The 20,767-nt window shown below is 36.8% G+C and overlaps 1 protein-coding gene and 1 non-coding gene across 5 annotated transcripts; one reads left to right on the top strand and one right to left on the bottom strand.

Annotated features, from left to right (window-relative positions):
* Nucleotides 1–534: 534 nt before the first annotated feature.
* On the bottom strand, nucleotides 535–18,749 carry LOC129886348 (uncharacterized). 4 transcript variants are annotated; one of them, XR_008766198.1, is made up of 32 exons: nucleotides 18,304–18,749; nucleotides 16,947–17,409; nucleotides 16,596–16,850; nucleotides 16,275–16,487; nucleotides 16,032–16,163; nucleotides 15,791–15,920; nucleotides 15,658–15,704; nucleotides 15,468–15,569; nucleotides 15,268–15,375; nucleotides 13,524–13,663; nucleotides 13,367–13,461; nucleotides 13,196–13,274; nucleotides 11,996–12,047; nucleotides 11,830–11,910; nucleotides 11,440–11,535; nucleotides 11,235–11,338; nucleotides 10,113–10,566; nucleotides 8,594–8,629; nucleotides 8,203–8,404; nucleotides 7,991–8,124; nucleotides 7,664–7,844; nucleotides 7,330–7,565; nucleotides 7,117–7,212; nucleotides 6,380–6,466; nucleotides 6,246–6,278; nucleotides 6,012–6,146; nucleotides 5,873–5,933; nucleotides 3,257–3,312; nucleotides 3,113–3,169; nucleotides 2,890–3,010; nucleotides 2,173–2,389; nucleotides 535–972 (listed from the first exon to the last, which is right to left on the bottom strand). XR_008766198.1 is itself a non-coding variant. In XM_055960999.1 (31 exons), the coding sequence occupies exons 1-31, from the start codon at nucleotides 18,684–18,686 to the stop codon at nucleotides 2,253–2,255; spliced, it is 4,506 nt and encodes a 1,501-aa protein (XP_055816974.1). In that variant the 5' UTR covers nucleotides 18,687–18,749; the 3' UTR covers nucleotides 1,883–2,252. The 4 variants fall into 4 exon arrangements, 1 of the variants encoding a protein (XP_055816974.1); XR_008766199.1 differs by having other exon boundaries at nucleotides 7,991–8,118; XM_055960999.1 differs by lacking the exon at nucleotides 535–972 and having other exon boundaries at nucleotides 1,883–2,389.
* A 1,203-nt stretch (nucleotides 18,750–19,952) lies between these two features.
* TRNAE-CUC (transfer RNA glutamic acid (anticodon CUC)) lies at nucleotides 19,953–20,025 on the top strand. The gene has a single exon. It is a non-coding gene; the product is annotated as a tRNA-Glu (tRNA).
* The last annotated feature ends 742 nt before the right edge of the window (nucleotides 20,026–20,767 follow it).

Raw genomic sequence — 20,767 nt, 5'->3', positions numbered from 1 at the left:
CATTAAATACCACATACTGGATATCTCCCACAACCGTAAGAAGAAAAGGGACTCAGATAAGAGGTCATTAGGTTGAGGGGAACAAATAAAACCACAAAATTGGTCAGTTTGGTCGATAGAACATATAGTTTTTCTACCCAAATGAAACAAATCGTTGAGAAGCCTCTTTTTTTCTTCTTAAAAGTACAATAATAGTATATGAAAAAATTCAATTAGTTTGATGAATCAAAATCACACGGGGTATATTGTTGTTTGATAAATTAAAATGGCAGTTTATCCCCCAAAGCCGAAGTTATGACCAATAAACCATTATGCTGCAAACTGAAAACTAAGGTGGTAGTAAACTTTAGCCATCAGCATCTCTGTTAGTTGCCAATGGGATAAAATCATAACCCAATCCAGAAAATGGAAATGGAAGTGGAAACTTAAATAACCAACAAATTCGCTCTCTTTATCGCCTTGGTTGTTTCCATGGAGAAAGATTATGGTTTTTTTCATCAAATACTCACCACATTTACAGATGAAGACGGATAATAGGAGCTTGAGATTCTTGTATTCTTCATTTGGCATGTCGGTTAAATCAGTTTACATGGATGTAGAATTCCCAAGCTCAACTCAAGTTAACAAAAATCCAACACATGCTAATTGTTTTCAGTAAATTTTCTATTTAAATAAAAAAAAGGTGTACATACATTATCCATGGTAGGATATTCAGGAACTACTAGGACAGAGGAGGTATCGAGAAAAAACTTTTGAGATTGAGGCTACTTACAAACCATATAGGATATGTATCAAAAGGACACTCTGCAGAAGCTTTGAAACAATAGATGCGACTCAGTTGCTGGTGTGAAACCTAGGGGAAGCCCATGCGTGGTTGCCCATCTGAGAAATGATGCAACAAATATTGCCAACAATCCCTGATTACAACATGGCAATAAGGGCTAAACCATAACATTTCTTCCCATCCTTAATCTGTAAGATGTGCAAACCAGCAAATACATGAATCAATCACCAGATTATTCCATCATTTAGTTAGAGACACAAACAGCTTAAATTACTCCCTACCAAAAGAGGGTTTAAATTGCAAGAGAACTCATCTAATTTCAGATATCAAATTCTTGATTTTGAACTATTAAAGATATGACATTTGTGTTTAACTCAACCCCAAAAGCTAGCTCATTAGAGGAGGATTGTCCAAGTCCATATAAGCAGAGACCACCAATTTATTCCTCAACCACTGTAGTACTCTAACTACTCTAACCTAAGTTGCGTGGACTCTTCATTTTTGCTACCGCACCCCGTGTCGACGGGTGCTGATGCGGGTGCGGGATATGCGTGGGATTCAATCAACCCACATCAGATTCTTTGACCAAGAGTCCATGGACAACCCACATCAGATACATCAGATGGGTGCGGGATACGTTTGGGATTCGGTCAACCCACATCAGATACTTTGACCAAGATACTTTCCTCTTGGTCAATATTCGTTGCTTCATGTTTCAAGCCAAACAAAGAGATGTTAAATATTCAAGCAGTTGTGTTCCGACCTATGGTAGACATTAGAGTTGGTGGAAGGTCTTGAGTGACTTTCTTTTTCTTTTGTGAGGGGAAAAATATCTATATTTTTATAATGTTGAATATTTTTAGCCAAATCCCCTCACCCGTATCCATGGTCGGATTCGTATTTCCGAATCTTAAAATTTAGATTTTGCCTAATCCGACTCTCAGATTTGCATCCGTCTCGGACACCTGCACCCGAATCTGAGCAACTTAGACTCTAACAGAACTAAAACTTACTCGACATATTTAGGAACTATACAAAAAGTAATATGAAACACTTTCTTATAATTCAAATATTTTAAAGCATGCTTGAAATGCCACATTCAAAGAAAAAACTGTTCCAACTTCTCAAATTGTAATATTGTAATTTTTGCTCAATAGTATAAGAGCACAAAACACCTTTCTTTCACGCATCATATTGGGAAGTAAACCACGAATTTATCCCTAATCCATCATTTCTCAGATGGGCTACCAAGCATGAGGTGTGAGGGATGGAATATACAGCAAATGCTGAGTCGTACAATTGAAGGCTGGGAAAGTACCTAAGGATCTGCCCACCCACCCACCATTGACATACATATTAGGCAAGAGCTAGAAATCAATAGGCCTCACCATAATTATCTTGAGTCGGCTTTGGCTGTGTCAAAGATATTGTTTTGGGTCACTTCTTGTTGCTTGAATTAATTAGGTCCTCATTCACCAGCAATATCTGTGGGTTCATCTATAACCATATTTTCTGTTGAAAAATTGTCCATATTGTCATTTTGATCATCTACATATGCTTGGGAGCTAACTACATCCCCCATCAAATTTTTATGCTTTAGATTGCCTGCCAAAACGAAGAAATGGGTTAAGGCAATCAGTACACATGTGAACGAAATTCAGATATGTTTGGCCTACATAAATTTAAGCCTGAAGCATCAAGAACTTCTTCAAGTAGACAAAGCTAACTATCAACGCAACAAAACTGTTAACAAACTTGGACATGTGTGGGGACACAAGAAAGAATCACCAGAAGCATGAAATTTGATCATTATACTGTTCTAAATCTGGAAAAGGACCATCACGCCCTTGGCTTTCAAAAAAAATTCTCCTAGCATCATAATTTGTTTGGGATAGTTCCTAGGGATGTAACAGATGTGGCGCATGCTTTCCCAGAATAGATCAAATTGATATCAGATCAAGCAAATCCATGCATGTATTGAACTTGGAAAGATTTTGGCTTTTAAATCACAAAAAACTTGATTAGCACAACGAATAATATTATAAACCACCATTTGATCAACTATCTAATTAAAGTAATGTAAGGTAAATGCAAGGTCAAAATACCCATCCAAAAAGTGCATCCACTTGACGTTGAGTGAAGAAGTTCCTTAACACGAAATAAGAACCGCTCCATAGATCTCTTGGTGATGGGGATTTTGCTGGTTATTGCTGTTTGCTTCATGCCCTGCCAGAAAGAAAAGAAAATTCAAATGAAAGTGCAGAAAGATGTCTAGGACACAACGAATATGCATAGCCTGACCAAAACACATGAGATTTCTGTACAGACCTTTGCGTCTGAACAAAGCGTCTGGATAGTTCTCGTTGCCGTCTGAAGCTCTCTAACCTAGTAATAAATATAGAGAGGCTCCTTAATATAAAGTCAGTTTTTTCGCATCAACTATAGTTCAAGCCAGTAATTCACTCATCTTACCATCTGAACTATTTGCTCACGATGCAATTCAAATTGCCCCTGCAAGAAGCCAAAAGCTGAAGACATTTGTTAATTCCAATACGTCATATTTTGTTACAATCACAAAGATGAGGCCGAAGACTACACCCTCCCTTAACTGAAATAAACAAGTCCTTGTACCCTGACCCATGATAGAGGTAAGTACCTGTAACACCCCTCAAAATTTTTCCTAAGATTCGGGCCTTCTTTGTATACGTGTGGAGTCCATCGTATTTATTTCGAAGTATGTGCTTGAGTTGAGATGAGTCCCTGATAAATTTAAGAGCATTGGAGGTGATGTGGGGTCATTGAGGACCCCTAGGACCGAGCTAAGTCCAAAAGATCCGTCGTGGTTAAGTTTAGGACGAGTTTAATTAAGGGTCGACTTTCAACGACCCTATCTTTTGAAAGACGTCAATATGGGTGGCCCACGACCTATCAAATTAAAGGTCGTCGAGTCTTCTTTCCAACGCCACCAAGAACGTAAATTTTGGAGTTCGGAGTCAAAAGATATGACGATCCGAAGATGAACTAGCACGACAGGAAGTCCATTTTTGGCCTGGGTTGTAACTACTGAGGAAATGGCCTTGGCGCTGTAAGGGCGCGACGCGCCACTATCGCGCCAGAAACATGCCTCAGTAGTTTGGTCCCTGGCGCGATGCACCACTAAAAGTTGTGCAGGATTTTTCAGGCCAAATTCCCAGAATTCAGAACAATGGGCTTGGCGCTGTAAGGGCGCGACGCGCCACTATCGCGCCAGAAACATGCCTCAGAAGTTTGGTCCCTGGCGCGACGCGCCACTAAAAGTTGTGCAGGTTTTAGGCGTAATTAGCCTTGGCGCTGTAAGGGCGCGACGCGCCACTATCGCGCCAAGGGCGTTTTGGCCTAATTTTCAGAATTTGGAGGAAGGGCAATTTGGGAAATTTCCCAAATTATATATACACAAGCCTTGTGTATTTTGGGGTCATTTCTTCAGCCCCCACTCTCTCTCTAAAAGTCCTAGCTCCTCTCTCTTCTCTTCTCCTCCACTTCTAACCAAAAAGGAGTCCAAGAAGCTTCAAGATTAGAGTCCTCCATTGAAGACCCAACCACAAGGTTTTCTTCAAATCTTCACTAAGGTATGTAAGGCTATCCAAAACATGGGCTAAGTCCACCCATGTGCCCTATTCTTGTTTTGAAGTTAGATGTCCATGAAAATGGAGTTTCTTGATATGGTCTAAGTTTAATGAGTTTTGTCCCCTATTTATTTGATTCTATGTGCATTGATGTTGTTGAGCTAAGAGGTTCCTAAAATGAGCCCTTATGTGAGTATGAGATGATGAAGAAATGAGTTGCTAAATATGTTTTATTGGTCTTCTTAATTATGTAGACTTGATAAAGTATACTATTTTCTTAAACATGTTGCTTATTATAAAAATGTCGATTTGAAGTCTTGAGGATGTGATGAGTCACAAGGATTTTCTCAAATGGATGGAGGTAATGATTGATTATATCTAGATGATGTTATATATGTGCATTTAAAACTTCCTTGAAGGTATGATTGAGATTGAGCATTGAGATTGAGATTTGATTGTGATAGAGTTGATGAGTTGACAAGGTTGTCATGAGACTTGTTGATATGAGCTGATTGAGTTGATTTGATGGAGTTTTATGAGCCTTGAGTCTTGGGAGGAGTATCGAGCACCGAATTGGGCAAGAGTATAGTCCATACTCGAACCCAATACCTGTGTTGCCAAACGTAGGGGGGATTGAACCGTTAAAGTCGGACGCTTCCCCGAGAGCTTTTGTCCTGACATTATAGGACCTGGTTGGATTGGATCCATGAGTGTTCGTCGTTCATGCCCTGGCAAGGTATGAACGGGCGTGGCAACGACGTCGTTTCGTTGTACCTTCACTGGCTCATAAGTGTTGGTTGTCGGTTAAGAGAAACTCCCAAATAAGTTTTGATAGCACTCTAAGTCAGATTGAGTTGAATTGTATATGATTGGTCCAGTCTAAATCATATCCTTGTTTAGACTTAGGACATTTGATTGAGTTGTCATCCCTTTTGAGTTGAGTTCCCGAGTTAATTGATTCTTCATTGATGTTCGTTGTATTCGGCCATTTTACATACTCGTACATTCCATGTACTGACTCCATTTGGCCTGCATCGTTTCATGATGCAAAGACAGGTACTAGAGATCATCAACCGGCGCTCCGTTGAAGATCCACTTACACTCCCAGCCAGTCGGTGAGTCCTCCTAGTTTCCGGAGGATATTGGGCCTTCTTGTACAGTTTTTGATTGTCTTTTCCTTATTTAAATTGTCGGTAGCCATGGGCTTGTCATTGGCACCTTTTAGACTTGAATAGAGGCTTCATAGACTGGAGTGTGGGAGGTCGAGCGGTCATTTTGAGGAGTCCTATTTTGATTATCTTCTTTGATTGTAAATGTTTGGCCTTCGGCCCTTATGTTATGAGAAGGATTTCTTTAATTGAGTTTCCGCTAAGAGAATATGCTTGAATGAATGAGTGACTGTGTCCAGTGGTTCGCTCGGAGGTCAGAAATGGCCTTCGAGTGCCGGTTACGTCTAGGGTACCCTCCCGGGGCGTGACAGTACCTTTGAGGAAAGAGTCAACAAACTTCCCACCAAACTTGACAGCAATTGCACGGATGTTGACCTATTAGTCAACACCAAATATGTCAGTATCAGAAAGCTGAAAAGGGACTAAATAAGAAATCTAAAGCAAGATAACCACCTTATCATGGGTCCTGCACAAATTGACTAAAGATACGACCACATTAACAGATTGTAGTAGTTTCTTCAGAAGGCATTTGACATCTTCCACTTCACCACCACCCCTGGCTTTATCCAGAAATGAAATTTCCTTTACCTAAGCAAGTAAAGAAGTACATAACAGTTATTTTCATCATGGAATTTCCATCTGTTGATGTGTAGCTTCAAAATAATATGCAAAAATTTTGGTACCAACCAAGCGGTTAATCATGGCAAGGTTCTCTTCATGCTGCAGCATTAAATCATCTTCAGTAAACGTCTTCTTAAGCACACATAAAATCTCTGTGAAAGATAATGCACACAGAATTGAACACATAGTGGAAATTTTACCAGTACTCGGTACCAAACGCAAAATGTTGCAGGACAGAGAGTAGGAAAACAACAGCCATCCTCCACTGCTGATCTGCGTGATGAAAACTGGCATATAAACAGAATAGGATTAAGTTAGGGTTTTCCTAGGAGTGTATCGCAGCGACAGACCACTAGGCATAGTCTATGTTAACATTTTTACAATTAACATTATCTGAGTAAACAACTGCAAAGTTACAACTAGGGGAATTGTTTCTCTCTCTCTCCGAGAGTGAAAGAGACTGAAATCTCAAGACCAATAAACTATAGAACATTTCAAGACATTGCATTTCAATTCTTAAAATATTAAGAATATGTAAACATTCATTCAACTCTTGCCACTTAATATGCAAATATTGCTGCTCTCTTAATTTTTCCAATATGTTAGAAGAAATCAAAATGTAAAAGCACTTGGCTAGGTGCAATCAAACAAGTATTGCATAGTCATGTAGTAAGCTTATGTAAAGGATGTTATAAAGAACCTTAAGGTCCTCATTTACACCTTTGAACTAGATGAATATTGCATAACTCATAGAAGCTCACAGCAGAATGTTTTGATGCAATACGTTAAAAACATAACAGAATTGTAACAGATAAGTTCACAGCAGAAAGTTATGATGCAACATGTTACATAGCTAGCAAAGTTTTCACTTTCGCTTCAAGCACGACAAATTATCTGTCAAAAGAAATAACTATGTAAAACCACCTAATATAGGCACCTGGGGCAAAACAGAGCAGGCCAGCTCACTTAGGGAATCAGAAGTAGACTGGCAATTTTCCAAGTAAATTTGTAAAAGCTTTTGAATGACCTCTGCCTGCAATTACAAATTAATCAAACTAGCAACCCTAAAGTAAAGAAAACATATTGAATTGTCAGCAGTCATCCAAGAAACACGATGGTGATTCTTGCTGTAGCCACTAGATCAACATACTTTGACTTTCTGACCGCCTTCAATGTCATTAACACTATCACACTTTTGCATCAAGAGTTTGTAAGCAAAAGTTCCCAGCTTCTTGGACAAAACAGAAAATAACTCTTTTGAAAAACCTGTGAGAATATCTTTTCCAATATCATTGAGATCATTATCTAGGATCGTCCGGATAGACACAAGCACTGATTCCAAGCTTAACAATACTTCGGAAGCCAAAGCAAATGAGACAGCACATGCTGCAAGGAAAAAAGTCGAGTGGTAGGGGATAACATATTCTTCAATGGTAAATGAAAGAAATATGTGAACAAAAAGAACAAATTCATCAGCAACATACCTGCATCAAAGATATTCCCAACAAATGAATATGCACCAGCATATAAATAACCTATATCTCCTGGTGATGGAATCAATTGCATGCCTTGGAAAAAGCAGTCTGAAATGCTGATTGGCTGGAATGCCTCCAGAAGATCAAAAAGTATTGACCTGTCTCTCTGAACATTCGGAATGTTTAACATCTGCAATTGAGGTAAAGGAAAAGAAAACAATGAGATACAAATTTGATAAGAAATTCTAGTAAGGAAAAAAAGAAAGGTACTTTCCCACCCCTCCATTTCTTTAAGTTCTGCTATTTAGAGGGAAGATTATGACCAAAATGTTTTACCTTGCCAAAGCATTGAAGTGTCTCTTTAATAACAGATCTAGAAACTGATGGTCTAGAGCTTGTCATGTTGGGTATATCAGGATTTCCAGCAAAGGCAGAATGAGTTCTCCAATGATCTGCGCATGTGTCTGTATCTGCATAAAATCTGTGTAAGATAATCTAAAATTTGGCAATATTTCTTCCAAGGCATCCGACAAAGTCTGATGTAATACCTTCTCTAACACCAGACACAGCAGAATCCAAATGCCTTCTAAGGGAAGGAAATAGTGGCTGAATTTTGCTTATGAACTCTATTACTTTCATCTCACCAAAAGCATGAAGAACACTCATGCGTCTAACCAATTTATGCCTTCGTGGACTGAAGTAGTCCAGCTTTCTGTTTAGATCCCTCAGAATATATAGACAAAGGGGCAACTGGAACCACCAAGGAGTTAGATATTCTCAAATATTAAAGTCTGAAGACGAGTGCATACAAATTTATACACCAATTTCCAAATATTATAAATATGAACAATTAATGAGGAAAAAGGAACTGAACACGGGCGTGAGAGATTCATCTATACACTAGTGAAGAGGGCATGACTAAAGGAGCTCATTGAATACCTCAGAATCTGGATCTGCACAGCAGGAATCCTGAGTCTGCATTGAAAACCATACTTAAACAAGTTAGAAATGTTGTACAGGCCAGCAATGATTTCTGGTACCTATTATGCGAATTTACACATTGCAAACCGATATCAAGTGTCAATATCAGACTCTCTACGAGTTCAGAAAAATCTCCTCTTTTTGTATTACTCTTAATTGAAGGAAAATATAATTGCATAAATTGTCAGAATAGAACTAGAGATGTGCTCAGCCCTCAAAGACTAATGACCTAAGAAAGATATGTTACTTTTCCTTTACAAATTATAACAAGGGAAGGTAAAAACAATACAAGAGGAAGATGCAAGTTAGCAATGAAATATATCAACTGATCTCAAGCGTAAGGGCTGAGTTAGTAGATAATCAATCAATTCATCATCAGAGCGAAAGTCTATACGGATTTGGTTGGAAAACTAATTCTGATTATTTAGATGTGTTCATTCAACAATAAGTAAAGTATTAACTACTTTCATCGGAGTAATACTGTGGCTATTAGTCCATAAGGTGACATTCTCACATGAAAACCAAATAATAAGCAATTAATGAAATTAATTTGATTAGAAACAATGAATATCATGTGATAAACATTGATCAAATCAGGTGAAATAATTCAAATCACACAATCCCAATGGCCAAGTCTTTCATCAAAAAACTACTCCCTCCGTCCCAAGCTATATGGGTTAGTTTGACTTGGCACGAAGTTTAAAAAAGAAAGATTTTTGAAATTTATGGTCTAAAATGAGTCATAGACATTTGTATGGCTAGAAATCATTTCATTAAGGGTAAAATGGTCATTTTAAAGTTAAATTATTACTAAATATAGAAATGTGTCATTCTTTTTGGGACTAACTAAAAAGGAAAGTAAGTCATATAAATTGGAACAGAGGGGGTAATTCTTTTCTTTTGGAAAGGCATCTTAGAGTTCAATACTCTATCATTCTACTAAAAGCATTTTGTGCTCAAGAGAAAATTGTGAAATGGAAAATATCACGAAAATAACTAAGAGGTGTATTCATGGTAATGAACTCTCAATTATCTTCTTAACTATTTAGATGTTTGACTAAACCTTGATTGAAGAAGCAAGATACAGTTCAATAATCAAACAAAGGATGAGTATCAAAATGACACCCCCAGAAAAGTAACACATCAGTGGTGGAAACGTGTTATCTCCAGATGGCAGTGCAGAGACATTAAAATAAAGACCTGAGATGCAAGAAATTCCCAGCCCACAATATCCAGATAGAATGGCCAGGAAAGAAAAGGAAAATCAAATGAAGGTTATGCACTGGCTGAAAAAGGATTTGAAAGAGTGACACTAGCAAATAGACCCATATACTTCAGGCACTGGCTAGCTCAAATCAAAAGGGTTTGAAAGACTGACACTAGCGAATAGACACATATACTTCAGGCACTGGCTTGCTCAAATCAAAACCCATTTAGACTGTGAAAGGAAAGAACTCATTAGAAGCACTAATACTACCTTCTGAAAAGCTAAGATAGCAAAGCAATCCAGCAAAAGAGGCCTGAATTTGTGCCTTTGTGCTTCGACATGCTCCACAGCAGTAGAAACATCTACATTCGCTGACATATTAATATTACATGGTTGATTCCCTGATGGCTCAGGCGCACTACCTTTAGAACACGTTCCAGAAGGACCAGTGCTTGGTTCCTGGCTTGGAACTGCACCTGCTTTCCTCAAAACATCCATGATGGTTGGCTGCCTAAATTTTCCATCAGTAAGTGATGCTTGGCTGTTCTTCTTCTCTTTCTTCTTTTGTGATAGACCAAGATTACCATTACCATGACCATTCTTCATCTCCTGATCTTTACTATGATCAAGTTGGTTCAGCGACAAGGACTCCAGATGAGGTAGGAGTTCAGGTAAGGAAAAAGAGCACTGTTTGAGGGAACTGTTTAGCAAGCTCTCCAGAAATCTGAATTAGTAAACCCTTGTTAGCTTTATGAAGTCCTGTTGTCACAGCATGATTCTTTATTGAGAAAAAAAACGCCTTGTGGGTCAAAGTTATCATACAGTTGCTGATGCATATGCATATTGCAGGGTCAAGTTGCTAGAGAGAAGGAACTCGTAGAAAACACATTAAGGAAGTCTACTATAGCAAGATAACACATTCATCCAGGCCTGACATTTGTCGAATCAAAGCATAGAATGAATACAGAATGAAGGCTATTCAATTGTAAAATTTATAATTATGAATTTACATATACTGTAACCTGGAGAATAAAGATTTTTATAGAACTGCTTCAAATCACTTTACAACTAGTGAAGACTGAAGACATATATAAGTTGAGCAAATATTATCATGTACAGGAGTGGGTTATTATCTTATTCTGATATGTTACAGAAAATTCAAAAAAAGTAGTGGGTGCTCCTTATACAACACCGGGATAATGCATTTCTAAACACCGTTAAATGTTATTAGGTATGGGATCTGGGAAACAGATAATCGTTTTTGTTTGTGACAGATGCATGAAGATGAACAGAGTTGACAACTAGTTAGGAGATCAAAAAGGGTCCTCAAAACTTGTAGGGCTCAAAAGTTATATCATGCATGGCATACAATAAAAGGACATGCGGACATACACAAGGTTCCTCAACCGCTTAAATAGTTTAAGAGTTATCTCCTCTCTTGTTGCTTGACTGACTGCATTACACTCATCGACAGCTTGAGTACAAAAGGCATTGAGCTACATAAAATACCCAAGAAGTCAGATAGCATGCTTAAACATATCAAGTTGTCAGAATAAATCACCTACAGCACATTGGCCAGATTATCAGCACTACCTACCAGTTCCCGCAGCCAATTGGCAGCATAGTACAATGATAGAATCATGATTTGCTTTTGTTTTCCACTTAAAGAGCCCCAAAGCGGTTCCCGGAAGAACTGACACAAATATAATAGACATTATTAGCACATGGAAGGCATGCAGCAGGTATAACATTATCACGGTATAAGTAAAACTCTCCCACCAGATGGGAAGAAAGAGTTTGGCCCATCAAGTGCTTCATCAACTGCCAAGAGACTAACTATTGCTTTCTGAATAATTCTAGCTTAAGGGTGAAGGATCATCACACTTCAAACTTGAACAAAATGTTCAAGCCAAATGTACCAACTAATTTCGCAGTAAGTGTCATTGAAATGGTTTATAAGAGTAACTGGGAAGGCACTGAATCCCACCTTAGAGGAAGGAAGGTGTATAGGGCAGCCAAGAAGTGCATCAATTCCTGCAAGGGATCCTTGATTTGCCAACCCCTCAATCTAACAAAGTGTTTAGATCAAACATAGAACATTAAGGATTTAGAGGATGCAGTTTTTTTATTAAAAAAAAAAATTGTATACTTACTGAAGATAGCAAAACAAAGTTTGCAGGAAGAATTTGCAGTGATGAAGCAGCCCTGCAAGAGTTGTATAATATGTGACCATCTATGCAGAACAACAACACGGACAAGCAGAAAATTACCAAAACATATATATATCAGGATAAGTCTAAGGTTACTTGCTGGTGATTTTGACTCAGTGAAATTTGACAGAAATTCATTTATAAGCAGCAAAGGAATACTAGGAGAAACTTTTATCATAGACACTGCAAGATTGCAGTGTGGTGCAAATGTCAATTTTTTCCTCGAGCCCATACAACATCTTCAAGGTGCGATGAAACATCTCCTAGCTTGCATTCTTTTGGCATAATTCATTCCATGAGTTAAAAGGAGGGCAGTGGGACTATTTCTGCAAAGGTCAGAGTTTCCTCTAACTTCAGAAAATGTTCTTGAAGTGCAGTAAGATATCTCCTAGCACCTTTTTATCATATTTCATAAAAAGTGAAGGATGAGCATAACAGTTTTCCTTAGGGAGTCAGGATTATATCTGAGTGAAGCTGAGACTAAAAACAGGAAATAATTTTGCATCAAAGAATTCCTTTCAGATTGACAATTTTAATTCCTAAACCCTGGTTAACAAAAGATCAAGCTCCCCTGATATGTTAGTGATTCTCTGGCTTCATAGTATCAAGCCAGTTAGTAAAAGTGAAGTAATAAAAGTAGGTGTGTTACGTGGAAACCCCTCTAAATGATAGAAGGGAAAAACCACGGGGTAGAAGGATCTCACTATTTAATATGGAGTACACAGCTCTCAAATACAAGGAGAAAACAACAATTAACACTTCTCTCTTGTAAAAGGAACAACTACTAAAGAGGACACTCAAGACTAAAATATTTATCTTGGTGTATAACTCTCTTTGTATTCTTACTCTCTCTTTTTGGGATGGGATAAATGAGGGCAAGAGGTCTTCTATTTATAGGAAACTAGAAACGCGTAAAATCCGCGTATTGAACCTTCCTTTTTTGACTACGCGTTCAAAACGCGTTTTGTTCCTTTTTTGACTACGCGTTCAAAACGCGTTTTGTTGACTACGCGTTCAAACCGTGTTTTGACTATCTTGCATGTTCCTCTTGTTTAATTTTTGCTTGTTCCCATACTTGAAATTTAGCATATAAGGGTGTATAAACTTTTCAAGCAGTTAGACGAAGAAGAAGAACAAAATTACCGCAAGGAAGAGGATACGAGTGGCAAGATATTGAGACATATAGGAGATATGTCTCCGTCAAGGTTCATCCATAAATCCCCTACACTTACAAACAGAAGTCAAAACTTCAATTGATGATTCTTTAATGGAAATTTGCTAGTGAAGTTTCTGGAATGCACATGTGGAACTTACCTTCCAAACCACAATATAACTCTTTGGCCATAAGCTCCCCACCATCAAGGTCACACAAAAACTTTGATTCAAAGTCCCCAACATGTTTGCTTGTCCTGTGAGTAATGCATGTTTTATGTACTATGATATGAATATTTGGGGATAATCATGTGCTTACCATTCCACTATGGCTGGATGAAGTGCTTTTTTCTTCAATGTTAAAGCCAGTTCATCATAAAACATAATTAATGGAAGTGGCAACTGCTTGCAAGAGTTCATAGATGTTTCCAAGAGCTCCAAAGCTTCCTCGTAATTTGACTTGTAAACCAAATCTCAAAATCAATAAATACCAAATCTCATAGGTTGAGAAGTATCATAACAAAGGAACTATGGCATGAATTTTTTTAAATGGAAGATCAAATATCTGAAATATCATGACAAATAAAATAGGGGAACTCAATGGAAGACTCCCGGAAATATTACAAGATAATTCTTGAAACCTGTGTGAAGAACCACAAGCATGATAGCTAGTAGTTAAGGGAATATCAAATATAGCATATGGCTCAGTAATTTTTTGTATTGAAATACGATCAACACAGTTACTCTCATTAATCATCAAAATTGTGAAGGCCAAAGGGAATATTGCTAAGCACTCTAATGATGATATATACATGTACTTATCATGTTCTAAAATAACACCCAGTGCTGAAATTAGATTACAAGCTTTTAGGTGATAAAAATGTCTACCGGCAAAGGAATAGAAGATGTTTTGAAGGACAAGTCAACAATATAATGAACATCAGATCTGATTGTATTATTTTCCTCTGGTTGGTGTAATATAGATTTTGTAAATGATGTGGAAACTTTGTTACAGTGTGTAGAAAGTTACATAGATAGGTCAAATTTTCCTCTTTTGGTTGTTTGATTTTTTTGGAGAATGTATTCAGGCATTTGTGCTATATCAATATTACTTAAGGAATAGAAGATGTTTTGAAGGACAAGTCAACAATATAATGAAGATCAGATCTGATTGTATTATTTTCCATTGGTTGGTGTAATATAGATTTTGTAAATGATGTGGAAACTTTGTTACAGTGTGTAGAAAGTTACATAGATAGGTCAAATTTTCCTCTTTTGGTTGTTTGATTTTTTTGGAGAATGTATTCAGGCATTTGTGCTATATCAATATTACTTGCCATTTCAAAAAAAATGTTTACCAGTAATCATACAGGGAAATTATCAATTGTGATACAGACACAGAAGAGTTCTACCGATAAAAAGACTCTCGCTATAAGCAATATTGAAACATATTCAAAGCCTGGAGCACTAATAGACGAATTTAAGATAGTCAGCAAAGCACAATAATCTTGCTCTACAGTGTATCTGAGTAGAACCAAATGTAGCCAGTACCTTTTCATATCTTCCACTTTTTCCTATAAGCCCTAGTTACTACTAAAACTCCATTACTGAATCCTCATAATCCGTATTGCTACTATTGGCACTAAAAATTGTACTCGGTTCCATTTTATAATGCCAGTTGACTGGATAAGAAGTTTAAAATGTTAATTGACTTTTCCATTATATTAGTTGTATTGGAAGAAAATATTATAGTAATAGCTGGAAGTTAATTTGACATAGAAAACATAATATCGAAATTCAAATTTTTGCAGAGTTATATGAATTTGAATTCTTAGAAGCTGTTTAATAACGAATGGTATATGTTGGAATATTTCAAATTAATTTTAGCCTCATTATAGATAGGGAGTTTTGGTCATGCTTAATAGAAATCAGAAAGACAAACTTCAGCATTGAAGTATTGGAACAAGGTCAGCCAATACATGATTCAAAAATACTGCAACATCATGTTGTTTAATTTGAACACTAGGAATGAGATAAAGTTGCCTCAAGTATCAGCAGGCTACCTGCGATGATGGAAGATGCTTCGTAGTTTTTGCATCCCCAAGGTAGAATACTATCTTAAGAGTTCCTATTAAGCCCATCTTCTTATAAATAAGATCAGGATGACTCAGCTGCCAGAAGATTTAAAGAGGATAAGTTGTCATTGTGACTCGAGAGAAGGATACTGTCACAAATCGTAGAGATTGTCATATTATCCATTTACCTGCTTTCTCACAATCACTAGTAGCTCATTAGAAATAGGAGATCCAAAGGGCCCTGTACTCACTTCAGCAGAAAATGCCAGAAGACTGAAGGCTTCATACACCTGAAACATAAAAGGTGCTTCTCAAAGACAAGCAAGGAAATGGCTTAAGTCATGATGCCAAGAGAGGCACGATGATGGTTTCACCAACCTTATGCAGATTTTCAATGCTAAATGCCTCCAAGTAATCTAGGATGCCTGAAAAGAAGCACTAAAATAAGCATATAACTAAATTTTATGGCAAAATTTTCTAGTTAGCATTAATATTGCTCCAACAAGCACACCAGTTATATGAGAAGAAAGTGGAATCAACTCCTGTGAGTACTTTGAGGCTAAGAGGACCATCACATCCATAGCAGAACTCACTTCATGACTTATCCCAGAGCCCACATGAGTAATTAATGCTCCAAGGACCTTCATATAAAAAACAGTTAATTAGAGTTGCAGCATGCAGGACAACCTTTTGCATTTACTTCCAAAATCAGGAGAGATTATTTATTGAATGCTTCCGGAAGACAGTCTTACTTCCTGTCTTGAATAACTATCCACAAGCTCTTTGAACAGAATTGTGTACATGTGCATGCCGAATTTCCGGGCTTTATCTTCTTTGCAAGCCAGTAAGTACTCAGAAATGGAAAGGAGGGTAGGAAGATAATCCTAGTATAGAGCATAATAAGTTAACACAAAAGAACTGCACCAATATAGCTTGCACAGGAAATGGGAATATAAGGTTTTGCTCTGTGATGAATACCAAAGTGTAAACCATACCCGAGTCAAATCCTTATTCCCATAAATACATTGATCAAACATAGTTTCCACAATACAGCCCTCAAGAATTTTCTTCTTCAGTAACTTCTCAACAATCTTTTGTAAAGGCTCGTTGTTCATGTATATAAGTGTCAGCAACCATATGTCTATGACCTTATGATCCTGAACTTTCTCTAGGCTTTTCAGTTCATTCAATGTCTCTTGGCAAATTACCTAACATTTCACATGTATAAAGAGCAGAACAGATGTAAATATTTTATGCCTACTGAAAAATGACTCAATGAAATTATCAAGTATAAAGAAATGAAATGTAAATCCCACTTTATTAAATCGAAGACTTGTTCGCAAGGCATCAAGTATTGAAGCTTCTGCATTGTTGACAACTGACTTTCCCTTCATCTTACTCTGCTGTGTGGTCCAAACATTCGATGCTCCAACAAGTTTGAGTTGCTGTCGGATGTGTGAAATAATCCTACGAGTGTTGATTGGCGTAGCCAAAAGCAGTAAGAATCTCAATAGGTAGGCCATATGCTCCGCATCAATGGTCCGGATACAAGATAACACCACTGTAATGACCTTTTACAAGTTTTAGAAAAAAGAAATTGTTATTCAGGTAGAAGTCAATATTTAGTAGATTGACCGCTGATTATAATACATGTTCAACAAAACAACCTGTTCTTGTAACATATCATCCAAATGGAGGTTAGAGAAACAATCAAGCATGGGAACGATAATGGAAGAATCCTCTTGAAGCATCTCCTGAAGCGAATCTACGACAGTTTTGTTGTTTTTCTCCCCAATAATCTCGGGCAAGGACCCAATTATCTCCTTCTTCAAATGAACCGGGCAAATAGATAACACTTGAAACAGTTTTTCAGTAAATGCTTCTGAATCTACAAGGAAGTCAAGCCACCGGAACTGGTTCAGAATCAACCTTGCTATGTCCTCTTCAAGACATAAAGAGGATGACCTCCCTCCAATATTTCCAGCAGGGTCCACATCAAAATACTCAGGAAGCTTTTCAAGCAGCAAGTTTTGAATGTCTGACTGGACTGAAGGAACCAGTAGCAGTACTCTTGCCAGGCTGTCACTTCGTACTGATCCAAGTCCATCCCGTTTTGAAGGTGATAAAATGCTGTTGTGATAGAATAGTTGCAACGGTTAGACATTCCGATGAGAAGCTTTCTCAAGCATTTATTTCTTATTTTGGATAACAAATAATAAATTTATTGTACCACAAGTATTTCGTGTTTCCAAGAAGCCACAAAAAGCCCCTTTTTACCATTTGAGATTCATTTATTGGAAAGCATAAAAATGATACCTACAAGGACTTTCCATGAATGAATCTAAAACCCCATCTGTTAAACTGACAAAGTAAGAAATAATATTCTACATTTACCATTTCCATTATTTCCTATAATAGGATTCGCAGTCCTTGGCAAAAACCATGTTTCACCCTTGAGACATCTGGTAGGCAGTTAAAAGCTAGAGTGATGCCATGTTTTTGGGTTGCGATAAAAGAGTACACTTGTCATTTAGATTCCTGATATGCTGAACACAATAGTGCATAAAAAACAAGAGTTACATGCAAATATTTTTAGCAAGGTAATACAATGTTCCACAGGAAATGTATACAAAATAAAATAAAACAACATAAAGCTCTTTCATTGCTCAAAACATTGTGTGTATTCATTGCTTTTCAACTCTCATATATCTGTGAAGTTGAAACGTAAAATGTCTTCAATACACACACCTCTCTCCCACCCCGCAAAAAATAAGCTAATGCTCACTCTGAACCAACTTAAGTCCCAGATTATTCCAAAAACAATTCTAATCTTTACATAAACTTAATTATTCACACTCGCATTTTCCAAATTTCAAATTCAATTACACACTTAAACCTTATACAGTGATGTAATGTTTCCACGGACGCTCTATTCTCTAAGATGCTTTTCATTTACTTACTAATGGAATATACAAGTAAAATGGGAGGGAGGGAATAATGAACAGAGTAGTCCTTCATGCTTACCGCCGAAGGTTACTGGGAGAATTAACATAAGATGAGAGACTCAGAAGGAACTCAGACTTTAGAGAGGTATCGGATGAGAAGAGACTGTGGAGTTGGTTCCGAAGCTTATGTAGATCAGATGGTAGACAGGGCGGGCCCGAGGGGTTGATCAGTGTGCAACCGGCATCCGCTAGTACTGAAATCATTTTCTCAGTCGAACTTACAGTTTGCGACTGCCTTGTCTTTGGCGCTTCCAATTCCGAAGCTATTTGTGGAACATTTTCCTCGTTTGCAACAGCGGATTTGGGAATTTTGGTGGGGGGAGCAAACGGAGTAACGAATCCAGTTTTCAGTTTCGCCGGACGTTTACGAGAACCGATTTGCTTGTTCTGGAGAAGAACCATTTTTCTTCTGCTAGGGTTTCTGAGCTGAAGATTCTGCTTGAAGTTTCTGATAATGGAGGCAAAAAGGCGCCAATTTTTTGAGAAAAGTTTTGAAATTTGGAAAGGAGGATAATTTATATGTTTAGCCCAAAAAAGTTCTTAGAATTGCAAATTTTGCCCTCCATTCATGGTTCAAACTTGTAAGTAGGCCCTTTGTCAAATCGAGATTCCATCCACCATGCCCCCAAACTACTTAAAAGAGTCTTTACTACCCTTGAACATTTTAAAATTGAACATAACGCCACGCGAGTGTGGGTGTGACTTTTGCCTCTTCTACTTTTTGAAGCATATCTAGGATAATTCAAAATCGAATAATAATCGATAAGTTAATCGCAAAATTAGCTTATTGATTTATTGTTATTGGATAATTAAATTAATGATTGGTGAACAAATTAAAATTTTATAATTAATGATTTATCGATGCAAGGACGGATTACTCAATTTTCTTATTAGATAAACTGTTAATCCATAGCGGGAAGGCGTTCACTGTCTGGCCCTTTTTACCCTCTCGGGAGAGTTCCTTTTAGACTAAAAAGGAAAATTGAAAGATTGAGAAAAAATTATTGTGGTTACATTTTACAATAAGTGTATTTATTAAATACATGCTTATGTGCACACATTCTCAAAATTTACACTTTCATAAATTTTTTATAGTAATTTACAATTATATAATAAGCAGCTTAAGTAGTGCTATAAAAATTATTTTGTTTGATAGAAAATTAATATATCGATAGTTGATAACCATCAGTGAATTACTAATCTTATATTAATAGCATTGATAGCTTATTAGTTGGCTAGCAAAGTAGTATGTTTAAAAGTTAATATCTGATAAGCTAAATCATTAAAGCTTTATTATTCACATGATCCATCAATAAGTAGCCCTACTCATATCCTTTCTCTTTCTCTTAGTTGTATTTTTTCAATTTTATCATCAATAATAATATACACAGCATGATCTCACATGACAAATTTTGAGGAAGGTATATATACGCACACATTTTCTCTACTTTCATGGATCAAAGAGGCTAAAGAAGAGTGGTTCAACTGTTTTGAAAAAAATTAAATAAAGTAGAGTACATGTTATTTTTCAAATAATAGAATATGATGCAATCCCCAAATTTCATTTACAATGGGAATAAAAGGGCATGGAGTCTATTTCTTTAAAGATGGAACTCGTCTGTCCGCTAATTGAGTACTAAAATTTAAATTTAACTTTAAGTGATAACTTCCGTTGTAGTCTAGTTGGTTAGGATACTCGGCTCTCACCCGAGAGACCCGGGTTCAAGTCCCGGCAACGGAAATATGTTTTTTACATTATTCAAACAAATTGCTCTATATAAAATAGGCTTAATACCTTCTTATACGCCTAAACTTGTGATGTTTTCCGTAGTTGCCCCATGACTAAGGTTAGGTAAAAAGAAGATTATGAAATCTTATATCACATAACACGAAGAGTGGTTCAATTAATTTTGAGTGGGTTAATGTGAAAAACAAAAATTGCCATATCCCTTGTTACTAAAAATCTTAAGTCTCCAACTAAAAATTAAATTTATTGGTTCACGCAAATTACGCGTTAATGAGAGATTATCAACTGGTAATTTTTCTTGTTAAAGTCAACACAAGTCTAATCAACTCTTTGGGAAAAAGTTCTCCAAATTTAAAATCTCTTGTAGAACCTTTTCTTTTTCTTTCTTTTTTTTTTTTTGAGGAAATTTTTCTTTTGAAATGTTTTTATTTATTGTCATTTCTAAAAGCCGTGTTAGTGTTCCATTAAAGTTTTTGTTTTAAAAGATATCCTAGGGCATTTTTTCCAGAAAACAAGAAAAGTAGAGAACTTTTTGTAAAAAGGTTGGTTATAATATTAATTATTGGATTAAAAAAAGGAATTACAAATGAGATGATATATAAGCGGACTCGAAGAAATATATATATATATATATAGGATTTAAGCAATTTCATTTGTCTTTTACTAATCCAATTAGTTATTTATAGCAATGTAAATGAGGCTAAATTTTCTTTTCCATAATTACATCCTTACCATG

Source organism: Solanum dulcamara, chromosome 4 (assembly GCF_947179165.1).
Source record: "Solanum dulcamara chromosome 4, daSolDulc1.2, whole genome shotgun sequence".
Taxonomy (NCBI): domain Eukaryota; kingdom Viridiplantae; phylum Streptophyta; class Magnoliopsida; order Solanales; family Solanaceae; genus Solanum; species Solanum dulcamara.
The sequence above is the reverse complement of the archived record's forward strand: the minus strand, read 5'-3'. Positions and strand labels throughout refer to the sequence as shown.

Coding starts and splice junctions, on each gene's coding strand:
- LOC129886348 (XM_055960999.1), bottom strand. CDS start 18,686: ATGGTTCTTCTCCAGAACAAGCAAATCGGTTCTCGTAAACGTCCGGCG. Junction 13,462..13,523: donor CATCCAGCCATAGTGGAATG/GTAAGCACATGA, acceptor CATTACTCACAG/GACAAGCAAACATGTTGGGG. Junction 8,405..8,593: donor GTGCAGATCCAGATTCTGAG/GTATTCAATGAG, acceptor TGGTGGTTCCAG/TTGCCCCTTTGTCTATATAT.